The sequence below is a fragment of the Hetaerina americana genome, unplaced genomic scaffold (genome assembly GCF_022747635.1).
Source record: "Hetaerina americana unplaced genomic scaffold, ioHetAmer1.1.p SCAF_44, whole genome shotgun sequence".
Lineage (NCBI taxonomy): Eukaryota > Metazoa > Arthropoda > Insecta > Odonata > Calopterygidae > Hetaerina > Hetaerina americana.
The window spans coordinates 1,546,635-1,565,345 of NW_027287030.1; the positions used below are offsets into that span (position 1 = coordinate 1,546,635).

An 18,711-nucleotide genomic window follows, 5' to 3' on the forward strand; every position below is an offset into this window, starting at 1 on the left:
TATCATGGTAAATATAAATTAATTATGAGCAATGGAAGACGATTTTGATTTTATTTTGTGGTAATGAAAATAATTTAATGTGTTTTAACTGAATTCGCCGAATGCCATTGTAAAAATGTCGTCGTTCTGAAAATGTATTTAATATTCCCATCGTTATTCATTTGTTTTCGTCTGACAGCTTCAAATTATGGGAAGTGGCAATTATGACCGAATGGCACGAAGAATATTTGGAAAAAAATAATGATAAAATTTTGAAAACTGTGAAGTAAATGAAAACTCAGTTGAAATGATGTTTTGTTACAAACGTGGTGTTAGAGTTACTGGTTCCAGAAAGTCATAACAATTTTGCCTTATCGTGATGGTGTTGCATAACATTTTTTATTCCAATGTGGAATAATGGGAGATGGAATTGAGGTGACTGTTAAAGTTCTGTTTTTTGCCAAAGCCCGAGAATTGTCAGGGACTGAAGTCAGTGATTTGAAAGTAGATGCCGCGTCTACTTATGATTATCTTTTAAATAAGATTGTGAATAAGTTTTCCTTGGGGAAAATTCGCAATAACATTTTACTGGCCATCAACGAGGAATACAGTGGTCCTGATGCACCGATACACCTCAAAGATGGAGATGAAATTGCAGTGATTCCCCCAATAAGCGGCGGTAAGTAACTTTTGTATTATCGCAGGTTATTTGAAGTAAAGGAGGCAATATCACGGCAATCTTTATTCTTCATGTACAGGATAATTGGTGTAACGGTTTTGAAGAAATCGTAGAAATGGATTATATAAAGTTAGTCGACTCGAATTTAAGTTTGGAAGAGGTTTCTGGGCTGGTCTCCAACCCATCATGCGGAGCGGTTTCATTCTTCGTTGGTATGACCAAGGAACACTTTGAAGGAAAAAAGGTTTGTGTCTACTGAAGTGAAACTTATTAACATATCAAAATACTCTTGAATTGTTTCAAGAGATCTGTAATTTGTAAACTCATGTAATCATATGCAGTCTCTCTGGAAGTTATAATTTTGGCCTTGTCACTTCTATACTTTACTCTGTTTCGTCTAAGAAAATCTACTACACCGCGCACCGAGAGAGCCATTGAAGTGATATGAGGAAATTAGTTGAATTTTGCAAACAGATTCAGGAATGAAGTCTAAAGAAGGATGCAGATTCAAGTGAAAGAATCCCGCACGACTAGAAGTTACCATTGAACGAAATTAGTGCAGTTATCCCTGACTAAGTGGAAAAATGTATCTCTGAAAAGGTGGACAAAGAGAAAACATTGTAAATCTTGGAACAAATCGAATTTCAAGCTGTAAAGACTCTTTGAGTGTTGAATTGTTTAAGTACACTTTCAAAACAGTTCGCGAAATTATGCCCTTGGCGTTGGGTAGGCAGGTAAATAATTTAGGATAAAGCCCGGACACGCTGTCTAGGATTGTATGCGTAGAAGCTCTGAATATAACGAAAGACGATGAACATATTTTTGGATATATTCTGAAGTAGGTGTTACTAATGGTGGAGTTGGGAGGAAGTTTTTGAGGCAAATGTTATGGAAATATAGAGAAGTAGCAGTCTTCTAAAGTATGTTATTATTTGCAGGAGATACCAGTTTGAAGTAGTTTAAATAGACATTGGCCCTACACACTACTGTACTCATAAGTCCTAAATAACATAATACAAAATATTCTCAAACCCAGCCCATATATTACGGCTAATTCTTTATTTACGTATGTACATTTGTGATAGTAAATATATAATTAGGCTCCCTTCTTGAAATGGGGGAAGTGAGAGTAAGTGAGGACTTATGTACCGGGAGTTTAATTTCACACAATTATTTCATCGAGTTAGCTTACCTGCTGAGGAAATTTTAAGGATGGCATGGAAAGAGCTTTAGAAAGGGGGCAGATAGGTTTGCAGACACAGTGAAGGGGTTACAGATATTTTTGAGTGCTTTACGGGAGCAATGGGACAGATATGAGATAGAGGATGGAAAATGTGTTGGAGATTTCAGATAACCTGGATTTTTTCAGATGTTTTTATTTAAAAATTCTTTTGGTTTTAATGAAACTTTGGATTTTTTTTAACTTTCCTTCAAGGTAAAAAAATCAAATGTGTAAGACTGCCTCAAACATCCCTTTCAAAAAAAAATATTTTTAAAATTGAATTTTTCCTTGTTTTAGAAACAACTTTCTTTACATCCATTCGATCATAAACCCCTATAAAACACAGTAATCAACCCTAAGGTGGATTTAGTAGTTGATGGTAGTACTCCCCAGTACTAAGCCCTATACGGCGTGTGAAATTCACAGTTCCTTTCCCTGTGTTCCTTCCGTTCCTTTCGTTCCTTCCTGCGTTCCTTTCCCGCCAGTTCCTTTCCCTGTGCCGCATAAACCCCTATGTCTATTACATATTTATATTCCTACTCCATAATTGTAAATTATCATTATTTTATTTCTTAGGTCCCAACGAGTCGCAAGTCTCTTACAAAGGATTATTTTATGAAATAATACAAATGCCAACCAGAGAGTTTCTATTAATATAATTAGCTTTGGTCTATCAGATAAGGGTGGCTTTTCAATTGGCCCCTGGGCTCTATGTACCACTTGTATTCATAGGCCATACTTAACGCAACACTAAACACCCTTAAATCCAATATTACATGTGTATTTCAATAAATCATATGTTACCTCTGCATACCTTCTGCAATTAATTCCATTCAAAACGCATATTCTTTTCCTCCCTATACCTTGCTTACCCAATGTCCTACTTTCTATAACAGTATTCAGTATTCTGCATTCACTTGTTCTGTCTTTTTCAAAATTTTCATCGTTTCGCCCCTAATAAATCTAAACCTTTTTCATTTTCCATTCTCATTTTCAATAAGTGGTAAATAAGCATAAATATGAAACTTTTAGCAAATATCATAATGAAAGTTTTTACTAATTTTTCAAAACATTTTTATATAAGGTCCATTTTAATCCCCTCTCTTTGATAAAACTTCTTTAACTCAAAAAATAACTCAAATGATTAAGTGAAAGAGACTAAAGACTGATAAATGACTGATATTAACTACAGGTGATTCATCTGGAATATGAAGCCTATGAGCCCATGGCAGTGAAGTCTATCAAAAAAATTTGTGAAGACATAAGGAGCAAATGGAAGGTGGAAAACATAGCAGTTTATCACAGGTTATTATTACACACGAAGTTGATAAATGGAACTAATGTCCTAAATCCACTGTCACATTTCTTCCTCACACCCATTTGCTTTTGGCCTTTAGGATGGGTGTAGTTCCAGTCATGGAGGCAAGTGTGGTCATTGCAGTATCATCGGTGCATCGCACTGAGTCCCTGGAGGCTGTCCAGTATGCCATTGATTCTCTGAAGGCTTCTGTGCCCATTTGGAAGAAAGAGGTGTACGAAATGGCCCCAGCCATATGGAAGGAGAACCAAGAATGTGTGTGGAAACACTAAAAGTCTTCCATTATGAATACTTCTTATTTCCTATTTCTTATAAGGATGCTCTTGCATTTCACGCTGTGAAGGTTTTCAGTTGTGAGAACAAAGTTCAGCTGTTTTTCCACAATGCCAACACCATGGTTATACATCAGTAGTCTTGAAAAACTTCTTTCAGAGTGTTATGCCTTAGATAAAACATGAACTATCTTTCACATGCGGATATATATATAATTGAAAATCTTTTGTAGCACTCTTTTACTTCTCAACTAATAAAGAAATATGCATGGCCATTAGTAAATGTGTGAGCTGTGATGAAACTCCCAACATCTCTTATTTGATCATCACCTAGTCTTGCTCATTAGGTACTCTTTGCTATAGATTTTATAGATTTAGAATACATTTACAGTGGTGATTTGAAGGGATGAACTGTTTCTATAACAGCTATTTCATATAGTTGTGACTTTTATGTATCATTACAGCTTACAATTCTTTTAAAATCTGTCAGTTTTCATCAGTAATAAATTTTTAATCAAAGGCAACTCATAATGCTGCACAACATTCCAAGTAACAGCTGACTATTTTAATGCACCACTAATAATGTTACACAATGTCGTCTTAATGTTTATGCATAGGTATATGTGTGACTGTCTTCATTAAAAGTTCAAATTTGATTTCTTGGGTCAAATACCTGAGAATTACATGAAAGCAGAGACAAATTCAAAGAACTGCAGAAGGCACCATGACAGTAACTTTTATGTCATCCATTAATACTAGTTATGTATTAAAAGGCAGGCATTTCATAGTGTAAAAATCATTCGCCTTGACCGGGATTCAAACCTGGATCCCTCAACATCCAGCCGAGTGCTTTAACTAAACTGGCTAAAGCACCCGGCTGGATATCGATAACTCTGGGTTCGAATCCCAGTCAAGGCAAATGATTTTTAGACTATGAAATTGATAGATTGTAATTCCCAGCTCCAGTTTTCATTGAAAAGTCTTATTGCCTGTAATTTAAGTATTTTGCGATTAAAAAAAATGTGTAAATTCTTCTAAAATGCCATTGCCAAGTATCCTTTTGACAATATAAATAAGGCGTTTGTTTGACTTTATAAACAGGTTAAATGCAAATAGCATAGCATTTTACGACTAAATATTCTGTACAAAAATCACTTATTATTTATTTCAGCTTGATTCGTGATGAGGAAATGTTTAAATTATCCATTTCACCACCAAAAATCATAATTTTTACACGTGAATGTCTGTGATCCCTTTGTGTATAGACCAACACTCACCAGTCACATGGGAATCAGTGGCTGTCTGAAAACAGTTGTACAGAGGGCTTAATGTGTAAATGTATGAATGGCTAAACTAGGTTTCCTGTCTGGATGAAAGGGACCGAGTTTTGTCTAATTTCATGGACCACTGTCAATCCCTCCTCCTAAATAAAGCTACATTACTTAGCTAGGTCGTCTCTTTCAAGGAGGGACCATTGGCCTGATACAGCAGTGTACCACTCGTCTTGAGAAACCTTTGTTGTATAAAGAAGTTAATGGCCTTATAGATTGCCAGTCTTCCACACAAATATTTCTGGCTTCAAACTTGGTCCCTGAAAGACGTGTTAGCAATTCCTTACCATTAAAGGCCCCCATTTACCCATACAGGCAGTTGAGGAGCCTGTTGAAAATGATGGCTGACCCCCATCATAAGGAGTTATTCTTTCATCATCAGCCTTAGTTAGAAGTTTCTTGGTGGGACATTAGGCTTTGGTGTTTGACAATGAGTTAAAATGCTCCAGATCATGGGATTTCTAGGTGGTTATTCTGGTACAATTTTAAGGTGTGATACAAGTCAGACCGTGAGTTTTCATGTTTAGGGAAAGTCAGAAGATACCTCAAAAATTAGAGAGAAAGTTCTCTTCCACTGGAGAAGAATAGTCTCAGGCTTTACTTGGTGGAATTTACTCACAATATGGGTAAAAATACAAAAAATCAACAAAATAAATTATTATTATTAAACAGCACAGAAACCATTGGTAGTGTGCCAATAAATTATTTTATTGAAATTCCTTGTTTTTCATCTTTATAATTTTATTTTTGATTCAATTGAATTCAGGGAAATTCTGGTCTACTCACATAGAGCTGTGCATATTTGCATAAATGTCCACACAACCGATGGTAGTTAAAATGTCTTCTCCAGATTGCCATCTGTTTCACCCTCCACCCCAGCTCTGCAAACATACCTTGACCCTTTATGATGATGGTTTTACTCAGCATCTTCACGCTTCAGTATCACCCCTTCCACATCCCTAATTTGTTTCAAGTTCAGGTTTTTTATATGATTTAAGGTATGATAGTCTTAAATAATTTTTCATGTGTTGACTACTGAAGCAATAAATATATTTTTAAGTTACTAATTAAAAAACGATGCTATACTTCCGAAAAGGTACCAAATGATAAATGGGGGATGATAAAAAAAATCAGGGTCACAATGTCATCCATGAATAACTCCCGGCCAGTTTGATATGTATTCAAATGGAATGAGTAAGACATCAAAATCAGGAAAATAGCCTCGAACATGAATGCCTACCAATCAGTCTAAATTATTCAACTTCAAGGAATAGGACAACATTGTGAGAAGGTGCAAAAGAGAAAATGAACTGCCATTTGGAACAGTTTTAAGTGGGTACTTTTTGCCTAGTGCAGCTATTGAAAAACTGCATGCAAATAGAATGAATACCTTTGTATTCACCAACACAAGTATAGCGTTTGGAATTTTATGAATGCCAATTTTTCTTATTGTTCTTGGATGTTATTTTAGGGCAGTTCAATGTTTTGGTGGAAAAGAAAAAATTCATGTAGTGTATTGAAAATTTGAAATGTTTGCCTCCTCTTTTCCCCATTGTTGAATTATTTTGAAACGAGCATGAAATGCTTTGAGGTGCAATGCTGTCTCTCATATGTTAATTTAGTAAAATATCAATTAATGATTTGAAATGCCAGGCAACTTGACAAAATAAACCAGTACAAATGGCTAACATTCATGGATGATTGTCTTGGAATTTTAATATTGGCTTTAAAAAAAATCAAGTTCTTACCATGCTTGTTATGTCCTCATTATTTCATATTTTATCTATATAGCTATATTTATTATACCAGTTTGAAAAAATCATCTGAGGATAGAACATTGGGGCAACACACTATGGTATAAGATAAAAATTGAGCTAAAATGTTTTTCACCTTGTGAAATTATAACAACTTACTTAATCCTCCTACTAAGTCCACTTAATCTATTATAAGATGAATAAAGTATATTATTATTAACTCACATAAGCATATTGAGACTTACTAGAAGCCTCGTGTAAGTTTTCATTTTACTGCTTCTTTTCAAATTTGTTGATCATCCTATAGTGTCTTAAAACATTTCATTGGATCCATTTATCGATCCATACCTTAATATTGTATCCCACATGATTTCCCTTCCTTAAAAAGATTTGGGTAGCCACTGAAGAAATGAAAATTAAATTAGTGTTCATTATCTAAAAATTTGTTGTAATCAAAAGTGAATGTTAAACTGACTTACAATGACAAATTGTTCTCAATTCTCTCCACATCTGTTAGCGCACAGTAATCTGCACGACTATATGTTGAAGGAGCACTGCTACGACACCCCTGAGAGCTCACTTCCCAGTTATGCATTGGAAGAAGCTTCTGTGCCCCCACATTTCATACAAATAAAAGCCAGTGCTGATGAGGTAAGGAGGTTGGAATGGTAATAAAGTAATTTCTTCTCATTTGATTCTTATCATATTTTTCATTTCACAGATTAAACAACGGATAGACACATTCATTAAAAGAAAGCGTGAAGCAATCAACCTTACCAATGTTAGAGATTTCTGCCAAGGAACAAAGGGAAGCACTTGTGCTAGGGTGAACGCTGTTCTTGTACCCAGGAAAGGCAGCAGAAGTCATCTTAGAGGTATATCTTAGCTTCCTCATTCTGTGCAAAACTGACTACCAGGCTTAATTTAATGGCTTCCTAGCATGACGAAATAAATTATTTTGTTCCTTTATTTTAACTTTTTAGTTCGGAAAGCACTGAATAAGTGGGGACCACAAACCGTTGGACTAGACCCTGGTTCTAAGGACGTTCATAAGTCTGAAGCAATGCCCATCGAAGAGCAAGGAAATGATTGTAGAACGGAAAATATTGTAGCTTCGTACCCTGGGATAGAGGGAAGGCTAGTGAATGCAGAAAGATACCTCGGTCTCCCCAACAAACCCGTTCCCAAGGATGTTTATGCAAGATTGAAGCAAATAGAGGATAAAATTTTATACCTAGAGAGCGTTTCGCCGGAATATTCCACATGGGTAACAATCATTACAAACTGTGAATTTTAAATAATGCTTCTTGCAATTAATGTTGGTATTCTTTATAGGGACAGAGTCGAGTTGGGCCGACCGAAAAGGATTTGATTAAACTTAGAAAAAAGGTACTAAGCATTGGTCTCACAATATCTTTATTTATCTGTTGTAAAATGCCCCTAACAAAGTCTTATTAATTTGATTCCATTTTTAGGCGCACACTGCAATGGACCTGGCTAACAAAATTAAGGAACTCGAAAATAAGTTGGCTGGAAATGAAGAACAATGAATTTTCACGTTATAACGTTAAACTACATTTTTAATAAAGTACATTACAGAATTAACTAGTTGCTTCCTTCCATTTAATGATGACCTTCGGCTTCTTTCTTCCTTATCTCCGCCCATTTCAACTTATTTTCAGGAGAATTAGCTAAAAAGCAAGGTTAAATGGTAAAAATATGAATTCATTATGTTAAAACCTAACATTGTGGTGAAACTTACCAAGTCTGCTGATGGAATAAAACACCGGGGTGCAAAGAACGAGGGACACGAAGTAATACCTCCAAATCCACTGATTCTGGATATGCCATCGAAGTGGAAACTGGGCTATTTTGGCTGAGAATGTATAAGGGAACTTCATCCTTCGGTCTGCCATTTTTACTCCTATTTAATACAGATAGGTTACTTGATTATGACGGGACACATTTACTATTCACATCAAATAGTGCAGATGTAAATATTAATAGTAACAAAATAGCAAAGCGAGCGAAACGCTGGACGTTTGAACAACACTTCTTTCCAGAGTTCCGAAATTCGTTTACTCCTAAAATTTAAGAATTCCTTACCTCGTAACTCCACAAATTTGCAGACACTCGAATGGGAAACAATTGAAGGAAGAATGTGTGATACCAAAATGGAATACATGCAGAGAGGTGGTGCCATCTGTCAAAACTACCGGGAAAATTTACCAATTTAAAAAATATATCCATAAGTCATTGTGCAAATTCCTTGCCCCGAGTAGAGAGCGATGATAATCATTTATACATAACTGCAGCAGTATGTGGATGCGTTATAATATTATGAAGAATGATCATTTGAAATGTATGGACAGTACAAATGGGTTTGTTTGGTAAGTCAACTCTTTCAGAAATTAAACACGAATAATAAAGCAAACTTAACTATATTCTAACCTTTTGGAACCTATGGAAATCATTAATATGAGGGAGACTTTGTGTAATAAAACAAGATGAAAGATCATTAATGGAGATACAACAGGGGATACGAAAGGGCCCATTAAGTCAACCCAAATATGTAACTTAATATTTCCAAAAATAGGGGCATGGGAAATGTGTAATTTTTAAGAATATATCAGACGGCTGGTGAATTTGATGATTAGGTGGGAGTCTTCTGCACGTTTCCTATAATTTTCTGAAATTTAATAATGATTTGAAAAATGTAACCGACGATATCATCAACTTAATGTGATACGCTATGAATGAAAATAATAATTCAGGTTACTAATTTTGTTTTGACTCGTCAAATTAGGTGTTGCCTTCACTGGTACAGCTCTTTTAATGTATTTTGCCTTATTTTCTGTCGGTGGCCATAACAATGTGGATGATTTGCTTATATCTTGAAGTAGCCCATCTTCAGCAATGATCCGTTTGGCTGGTAATACGTCACAGTTATCCTCCTCTCAGACTTTTACCACTGCCAACTGTAATAAGGATATTTAAAATTGTTCAAGGACCAATACAAGGTATGCCATTCAATGAACGAGAATATTTGCTAATTTTCCAAATATTGATTAGACCTAATGTGTAACAGGGAAGTGTGTATTTTAATGACAAAAGGTTCCTACCAATACTGCATAATGCAAGCATAGATATTGATGTGCTGAGAAACTAAATACAATGTATTGAAGTAAATGAATGATGACCTGGAATGGAAACAAAACCTGAATTTTCTTAAGGCAAAATCATACATTTGGGATCAATACCATTATTGAAGAAAGATACACACTCTTTTTGTTACTTAAATACTCTCTTTCAACTTTAGTACAATTTACTGGGTATTTGTAGTTGCACATGCACTCAATTAACTGATGGCACTTTGCCTGCATGATATGGGTTGTGTTTGACACAAAAACAGCCTTTGTAATTTTCAGTATGAATCAGGCCTAATAGCCAACTTAGTATTATTTATATTGGATGATTTGTATGATTCCTCATCATTATGGGCCCTGGAAAGCGTCACTATTGGGTACTCAATCTTTCTGCAAACTTTTCTTGTGTCGTGCCTCATATCCTCTTTTTCTGTTTGCAATCGGTTGCAGTACCCTTCAACTTCCCAAAACAAAGTTCAAACAGTCCCGAATGGATTTCAAACAGTGAAATGCAGAAAATGAATACAGAGGCCCTTGATTTTGGCACTCCTTAGACCTGTAAATATGGGAGAAGATATTCTATGAAAAAAATTCTTTAACTGTTGTTCACAAAAATTTTAAGGCATTTCTCAGCTTCATCAACATGTGTCCCAGCTAAATGTGGACTTGTAAGCATGTACGAAAATACCACGTGGCAGATAATGTTAGACTACATTTTCATCAATTTCTCTAAACCCTTGGGAGGCTGTTTACTTCTGTGGGTACCTTACATTTCCAGTTCTGTGTGTACATTTTTTCCCATATCACAGTGCAGTTTCCGAGGTCCAGGCCAGGCGAGCCAGGCATGTGGAGGTTCAGTTTAAAACATGTTCACATTCGAGGTGCATGTAGACCAGCTTAAACATGACATCTTACATTTGTTTTGAGGTCTCCTGAATTATAAGCAGAGTCAATTCATTTATTTCGAAAATTATTCATTTTCAGCATGAAGTCAATTCCTAAAAATATTATGCAATTTGCTAGCCACTCACCAGAAATAGAACACCTTTTTCCAGGGGAATAGCCAATAAAACCACATCACAATTGCATTAGCTGGTGCATCCAGAATATAATTTCTAAACTGAAAGCCGACTCCTTTGCCTTTGAATGAAAAAAGTAGTCTAACTTTCATTCTGCAATTCCCTTATATATTCTAGAAAAAAGCCTCGATTTTACTCAGCCCTTTACACTCATCCATGATTTTATCTACAGCCTGCTGATACTCCTTCCTTTTTAATCCATTTAATGTGTCTACATTCCATTTTCTAACCCACCGTCCCCTACTCATCTTTTTGAAATGGATGCTACATTTCATAACAACTAAATTTTGGTCAGAGTCCGCATCCGCTCCCGGGAAGCTGTGTGAATCGATCAAACTGTTCCTAAACCTGTGCCTAACCAGAATATAATCTAACTGATACCTTCTGAGTCACCTGGCATTTTCCATGTATACCTGCGTCTTTTGTGGTGTCTAAGCCGTGTTGGTGATGACTAACCCCTGTCTCCTGCAGAACTCAACTGCTTTCTCCCCGTGGTCATTCCTCGTGCCTAAACTGTAGTCCACGAACTCAAAACCATCTCTTCCTTCGCCTACCATCGCATTCCAATCCCCTATCACTATCAAATGTTTCCCTGCAGGAACACATGCGATTATGTCCTCTAATTGATCGTATATCCTATCGACCTCTTCCTCCGTATGGTTGCTCGGTGGCATGTATACCTGAATAATAATCAAGTTTATTGGTTCTGCTTTTATCTCTACTGGTAGTATTCTATCCGTTGCGTGTTCTATGTTGACTACGCTTCTTCCTACATCTTCATTTGATACTATGGCAACCCCTCGTTGGCTCTCGTCCCCGCCGCTGTATACTATTCTATACTGATAACTCCAGTAATCCCCGCTATCTTTCCATCTCACCTCGCATAGACCTAAAATATCTATATTTCCCCTTTCCATCTCTCGCTTTTTATTCTCCAGTTTCCCTGTCCTCGTCATTGTCCTAACATTCCACGTTCCTATTCTAACTACTTTGGTCTTCTTCTCCTCCTGTGTCTTCTGTCCTGCTCCTGCCGGATTTCCCTTACAAGGGTTTTGTGGGATGACGACCACGGAAGCCTTGCCTCCCCCGCTGCTGGGCATGACACATGGCCGATTAGGCTGAGCCTCGTAGTTGCCAGGACTCAAAATCTCTTTAGTGACCATCATATTTGTCTTGGGAATGATAATTGAGGTGGTTTTCCAGTACCTTCCTCAATAGTGTTTTTAAGGTGACACCATCAGTCAATGGCTGCCCCACTGGGGTCAGATGCCTTTGCAGCCACCTCACTGAAGAACAGGCACTGCGTGGACTACCTTTTGTCTGGCTTCTAACCATGGACCTATCTAGAATGGATAACTCTTCTAGGAGCAATTATCATTTCTCCCACCAGCACAGCTCTAGGGGTTATCGGAATGCGCAAGCCCTTCCACCACGTCAAGGTTGTAGTCCATGGGAGGGCTTGTTTTCATAAATTGTCTCAAAGACAAATGGATTAAGAGGGTAAAACATGTTTAAATATCAGTCATGACAGGGTAATCATCCACTGTGCCCATAGAAGATATGGCGACAAACAGGAATTACATGAAAATATTCATGAGCACTGTGAAACTCCATAGGTCAAATGCATGGATAATTTACAGATCATATAAATCTTTGAAACAATGCTAAAGGCAGATTTTGAGGGCCAAATGGATAGATAAGAAGAAGAAGAGGAAGAATACAGGAGAGTAGCAAGGGAGAAACCATTGGGTATAATATAGATATGTAAGTGTCGATTAGTCTCACTGATTGGTCACTTATATTTATTTTATTTATTTATTTATTCAGTATAAGTCCGAAAACAGCACATTTTGGCCTTTACATCGAACTATTAACAACGATAACAATGATCACGTTTACAAACACCCAAGCCCTAGGTAGAGAAAAACTCACCCAGGCGGGAATCGAACCCGCAACCCTTGGAATAGCAGACAAGGACGTTACCCCACCGCCACCGGGGTCGGCTTCTCTGGACACAGTCCTTTCCATCAGTCCATAAAACCATTAATGGTTTTTTTGTGAGTATTAATTAAGAGACAAATGTCCCAGATGGAAGACAGAAGATGACATGGAAGAAGGAACGAAACATTAAAGACATGAGTTGCGAGGGCATATAAAATGGTCAGGAAAAACACAGGCTTGCAGTCAACTTTGAATGAGGGCTAGAATAAATTTCAGCTTTTAAATTATACTTTTAATAGCAAAAGATTCTGGTTTGCATCCAAATTGCCAAGTTAATTTTACACAAAACAGCTAAAGCAGCAATCTTAGGACAATTAGGAGTATAGTTTTCTAATGTTCATTCAATATAATAAGATGGAATTATCTTCTGTTATTGCATATATACATGCTATAACTATGTTACTACCTTACTAAATCTGAATATAAATCAACCTTACAGGAGTTACTTTTGGCAAGTATGCATTTTAGCACACCCAACTCTAAATAGTTTTGAATTGATACTATTTGTAAATAAAGTTATTAATTGATTTAAATTTGATGGTTTGAGGTTCTACTTTCTGAAAATTCAAGATCATTACATAAATTAACTTAGTATATTTTCACAAAAAAAACTGATTATACTACTATCGGTTTCAATGAATAGGTGACATCATCTAGTATATGATGTCACCTATGCATTGAAACCGGTAGTAGTATAATAAATTTTCTAGTGCAAAAAAATACTAAGCTTGTTTATTCAGTGGATTGATTTAAACTTTATCCTACACCACCACAACACCAGGTCGAAGGATAATATTCACATGAAGTAAAGACACTGCAATAATGGTGTTATTTTATAATTTTTATCATTTAATTCAAAAAAATAGCTACTCTATTTCATCAACTATGCAAAACAAAACTTGAGATTACAAAAATGGGTAGTTCCTCTGGTAAAATAGCTATTATGACCCTCATCATCAAATAAGTGTATCATGTGTTCACTGGTATATATATATAGGGATGTGGTGGCATTAAGAAACTAGTGATGCGCCGGTATCCACCTCAGCAACAAGGGGCCACTCCGATAACACTATGGAAAAGTGTTCCTTAGAGAAACGTGTTACCCGCCTCCAAACGGGAATATCAAAACCCAAGTCCTTTTGACTAGATAGCATTAATTTATTTTGCCAAAATGTGCGATGTTTACGTAATAAGATAACGGAGATAGAGGCAATAGTCAAACATGGTGGCTACAATGTGCTATGTTTCAATGAGCACTGGATCACGAAAAATGAATTTGATGTGTATAAAATTAATGATTTTGGCTTAGCATCTTTCTACTGCCGATCTGTAGCAAAAAACGGTGGTACCTGTATTTATGTCTTGAAAGGTATGCCCTTCAAGGTAATTGACTTGGACAAATTCTGTCTGGAATTGCACTTTGAAATATCTGCGATCATATTGAAGGACCTGAATTTGATCATTGCTTCTGTGTATCGCTCCCCTAATGGTGTTTTTGAACACTTGTGCAATCAACTGGAACTAGTACTATCCCTATTCTTGACTCTGAAAGCCAATATCATAATTTGTGGAGATCTCAACATTGACATAACACTAAAAACTAGTGATTGTCAGGTTCTTGAAAATCTTTTGCTTTCTTATAATTTATACTGGGCAAACAAACAGCCTACTTGACTTTCTGCCTGCCTAGATAATGTAATTACCAATTATGGTCATGAACTGTACAGTATAAGTGTTATTGACTATCTCCTTTCTGACCATCAAGGTATAAGCTTCACTTTTAATACTCAAATAACTCAAAAGATATATCCAAATAGAGGTAAAACCATAATCGTGAGGCCCATAACAATAGAAGGTTTAGAGAGTTTCCAACTGCTTCTATCTTGTATCGATTGGCATGGTTTTTGCACAGACTCTGTAGAACAAACATGTTTTTCAAGTTTTTTTGGTAATTTCCTAGGCATTTTTGAGCAATGCTTTCCTAAAAAAATTCTAAACTCTATCCCCACTAAAAATAAAAAAAATCTCTGGTATACCGGGGAGTTATTAGCTCTTAGAAATGATTTACTTAGTTACTACCACTCTTACAAAACCAGTGGAAGCCGGCATGACAAAGAGGCCTACTTGAAATACAAAAGAGATTATTATAATTTAGTTAGGTGTGCAAAAAATAATGCTTACAAGGATTTTATATTGAATGCAAAAAATAAACAAAAGGCAGCATGGAGTGTAATCAATCAAGAAGTTGGTCATGGTAATGGAAAAGAAAATCTTCCTTTCACCCCAGATGCTGTAAATAATTTTTTCTTAAAAGCTGTTGAAGACAATTTGTTCTCTCGAAAAGTTGATGCTGCCAATATTGGTAATATGCTGCAAAATCTTCCTCCGAATAATTTAAATTTTAAATGGAATTTTGTTACTCCACTTGATATTATATCGACTGTTAAAAAATTTAAAAAATCCAACAGTAAGGATATTTATGGTCTTTCTAACTCCCTAATAAAGGACATTATTGTGCTCATTGCGGAACCATTAGCAATGTTAGTCAATTTGTGTTTTGAGACAGGAGATTTTCCAACAGCTCTAAAATATTCCAAAACAGTACCTGTCTATAAGAAAGGTGATAAAGATGATTTAGCTAACTACCGCCCCATTTCCATAGTCCCCGTTTTTGGTAAAATTTTTGAAGCTATTATGAAAGATCAAATATGTAATTTTTTTGAGTTAAATAATCTCTTTTCCAATTCCCAGTACGGCTTTCAATCTGGGAAATCTACAATTTTGGCAGTAGAGTCCATAGTTAATTATGTCATTAATGCATTTGAAGAAAAGGAATCAGTCTCAATGACACTATGTGATCTTAGTAAGGCCTTCGACTGTGTTAATCATTCAATATTACTAACAAAGCTAGAATATTATGGTATTAAGGGAGTTGCACTGAAACTAATGAAGTCATATTTGGATGATCGCCACCAATTGGTTGAACTTGATGGCTGTCGGTCTGCAGCTCTTAAAGTAAAATGTGGTGTACCACAGGGCTCTGTGCTTGGTCCAGTACTTTTCATTATCATGATTAATGATTTGCCCTGTAATATGAAACCTAGATCTGTTTTATATGCTGATGACACTACTTTTGTGCAAAAGTGTCAACATCCAGAAGATGCAAAGTTACGATCTAGTGCTACCCGAAAACAGGCTAAGGAATGGTTTGATGTTAATCATTTACAATTAAATACTAACAAAACTCAGCATATTGTGTGCAGTCTTAAATCAAAAATAACTGATATTGAAACTGCTAAAATACTAGGAATTTATATTGATACAAAACTTAATTGGGAGACTCACATCAGTCAGACCTGTAATAAACTTAGTAAAGCTGTTTATATGTTAAGAAAGCTCAACTTTATCATTTCAAATGAGTATCGTTTAACACTTTTCCATGCCTTCTTTCAATGTCATTTGAATTATGGTGTTGAGTTATGGGGTGATTCCCCTCATGTTAAACAAATTTTGCTACTGCAAAAGAGAACTATTCGCTCTCTTGCTAATATACCACCACGTGATTCCTGCAAACCTTTTTTTATTAGGTATAGAATCATGACTGTATTTTGTTTGTATATCTTTAAGGCTCTGATTCATGTGAAAGTTAATCTAGAAACTTACCAATTAAGATCCAACCTCCATAACTATTCCACAAGAGGTAAATCGAATCTAAATACTACTTATTGTAGATTGTCATCAACTTACAACACATTTCACAATATGAACATACGACTGTATAACTATCTGCCTACTCAGTTGAAATCAGATGGTATCCAGAGTTTCAAGAATATGGTATATACCTGGTTACTTGCTCACCCACTATACTCATTGGATGAATTCTTTTGTGACAATTTTCATCACATTTTAGAAAGTATGTTTATATGTTAAATAATACTTATATTGACGACATTTAATATGGCTGTACCATTTTTAAAATGAATAAAGTATTATTATTATTAGGGGGAACTTGGGAGAGGACTGTCATCGGTGGTCAATGGGAGGGTGTAGGGAAAGGTAGTTAAAGGGACAAGGCATGGGTGATGGAAGGTAGAGGGGAGGATAAGGTTAACAGAGAACATGTGTCAATGCGAGAACATCTTTGAGTCTTCCTTTGCTTATAATGGGCCCTCTCCCAGGTAGTGGCTTTCAAATGGTGTCCTGTGCTGTCAGCCAATGACAGGGAGTTGGGTGGAAGGCCCAGGAATAGGGATGGGAGAGTTGATACAACTTCCCTCCTTGAGGGTATGGTCCCACGAGGGATGGCAGGACGCATGGGTATCTATGCTGAGGGCTCTGGGGGAGAATGTCCTCTGGTACTAGAAGTATAAAAGAAAGGAGAAAGAGGGGACAAAAAGGCACTAGGCAAAGTTGATGGATATGAGGGGAGGATTACTATCATAAAGAAGTGCATTTAGGGCAGGGATACTGTTCTAGGATTGCTGGTTTAGCTCTATTGACTTCAAAGCATCTAATTTCTTTCCTTAATTTTCCATAAGAAGTACACGTGCTTCAAAGTAGCACTTATGCCACAATTTGGTGAAGAGCATGGCCACCATAAAGGTCACATTTTCCATCTCTGTGCACAAATGGCTTTCCTTCATTCTTGTACTGAATTGGTGCCTATTTGTCCCATGAATGAAGCCTCACACTCACATAATAAACTTGTGAAGAAGTCAAATGCGGTCCAACAGAGCTGCATAATCATAAGGCAAACAAAAAATGAATATAGAAAAATATGTGCTGCAAATATTATCAAAAGCAAAATATATTATTATATTTTCTCTGTTTCTTAAGGAATGTTGACATGATTCAAATTTCACAAATGCAAATGCTGGGGATTTAGAAAATAGGAGAGGAAGGCACTGCCTTTGTCATAGGATAGTTACTGTACGGATCTCACATTTTTTGTCAAGAGGATGTTTAACGTGAGGATGTCACAATTTGAGATGCTTACATCAAACCATTGTTTTTAAAGTGTGCACAAGTCCTCTATTAGTGTTGAATCTACTTGTAATTTATGCAATTGTATGGATGTCTTGGTAACTTCTTGTGAGTTGTTAATCACTGGTGAGCTGTTGTGACTTGCAATTTATTTTGCCGGTGCCTTTATTTCTTGATGATTCTTATGTGGCTTGCCAACTGGTTTGGGGTGGTAAATGATTGATTGAATGGAATATTCATGTTTGAGTTAGGATTAGAATTTGCAACCTTAGCATCATTAGGAGTTGCTTCTTGCTGATGTGGGATGAACACACATGCATCTTTTACCCTGCTTTGAGGGTTACACCCAGGAACAGCAACACTGTTCTCACCTTAACTGCAAGTATTAAATGAGCTTTCACACTGTTATTCATTCAAAGCATGACAATATGTAGGCTGATCTACCATAATAAATTATCTAATATCTGCAAACTGGAAGTTTTCAATATTATTTGAACACAAAGTGATAATAGTTTTTCTTATTTTTGTAATCTACCTTAAGAATCTTCAACTTCTCTTGATTAGGATCAATCTTTTATGGTGAAATTTTAAATAGGCGATTCCAAAATAACTAATTATGCATTTCATCAAATTGGAGCAAATTGTCTTGATAAGTGTGCAAGTACTTTTTGGGACTAAAAAAAACTACCACGATTTCATCTTGTGTATAAAAGAATTTAACATAACCTTAAGAAATATAATAATTCCTGACTTTGTAATATACCATTTTGCTTTTGTGAATTGATTTAAATAATAATCTTCCAATCCCTAATCTTCACCTATCTCTTTTGATTGTCATTCTTCAAGATAATCTTTCTGGCAGGCACAGTTCATTCTATAGGGATGTTCACAAGTACGGCACCAGGTATAATTTTCATAATGGCCATTGCAGAGTAGCAGCACTGCAA

General features: G+C 36.0%; 2 protein-coding genes across 3 annotated transcripts; one reads left to right on the top strand and one right to left on the bottom strand.

Moving 5' to 3' along the window:
• Nucleotides 1–49: 49 nt before the first annotated feature.
• Nucleotides 50–8,111, top strand: LOC139692907 (molybdopterin synthase sulfur carrier subunit-like). 2 transcript variants are annotated; one of them, XM_071591223.1, is made up of 9 exons: nucleotides 545–658; nucleotides 738–902; nucleotides 3,073–3,185; nucleotides 3,278–3,453; nucleotides 7,073–7,206; nucleotides 7,277–7,430; nucleotides 7,539–7,822; nucleotides 7,891–7,944; nucleotides 8,031–8,111. In XM_071591223.1, exons 2-9 carry the CDS (start codon nucleotides 774–776, stop codon nucleotides 8,103–8,105), a joined length of 1,119 nt encoding a protein of 372 aa, XP_071447324.1. In that variant the 5' UTR covers nucleotides 545–658; nucleotides 738–773; the 3' UTR covers nucleotides 8,106–8,111. The 2 variants fall into 2 exon arrangements, with proteins under 2 accessions (XP_071447325.1, XP_071447324.1); XM_071591224.1 differs by lacking the exons at nucleotides 3,073–3,185; nucleotides 3,278–3,453; nucleotides 7,073–7,206; ... (2 more) ...; nucleotides 7,891–7,944; nucleotides 8,031–8,111 and having other exon boundaries at nucleotides 50–658; nucleotides 738–852.
• Nucleotides 8,112–8,120: 9 nt separating this feature from the next.
• On the bottom strand, nucleotides 8,121–8,715 carry roh (reduction of Rh1). The gene is made up of 3 exons (XM_071591225.1): nucleotides 8,662–8,715; nucleotides 8,318–8,479; nucleotides 8,121–8,246 (listed from the first exon to the last, which is right to left on the bottom strand). The coding sequence occupies exons 2-3, from the start codon at nucleotides 8,469–8,471 to the stop codon at nucleotides 8,179–8,181; spliced, it is 222 nt and encodes a 73-aa protein (XP_071447326.1). The 5' UTR covers nucleotides 8,472–8,479; nucleotides 8,662–8,715; the 3' UTR covers nucleotides 8,121–8,178.
• Nucleotides 8,716–18,711: the final 9,996 nt, after the last annotated feature.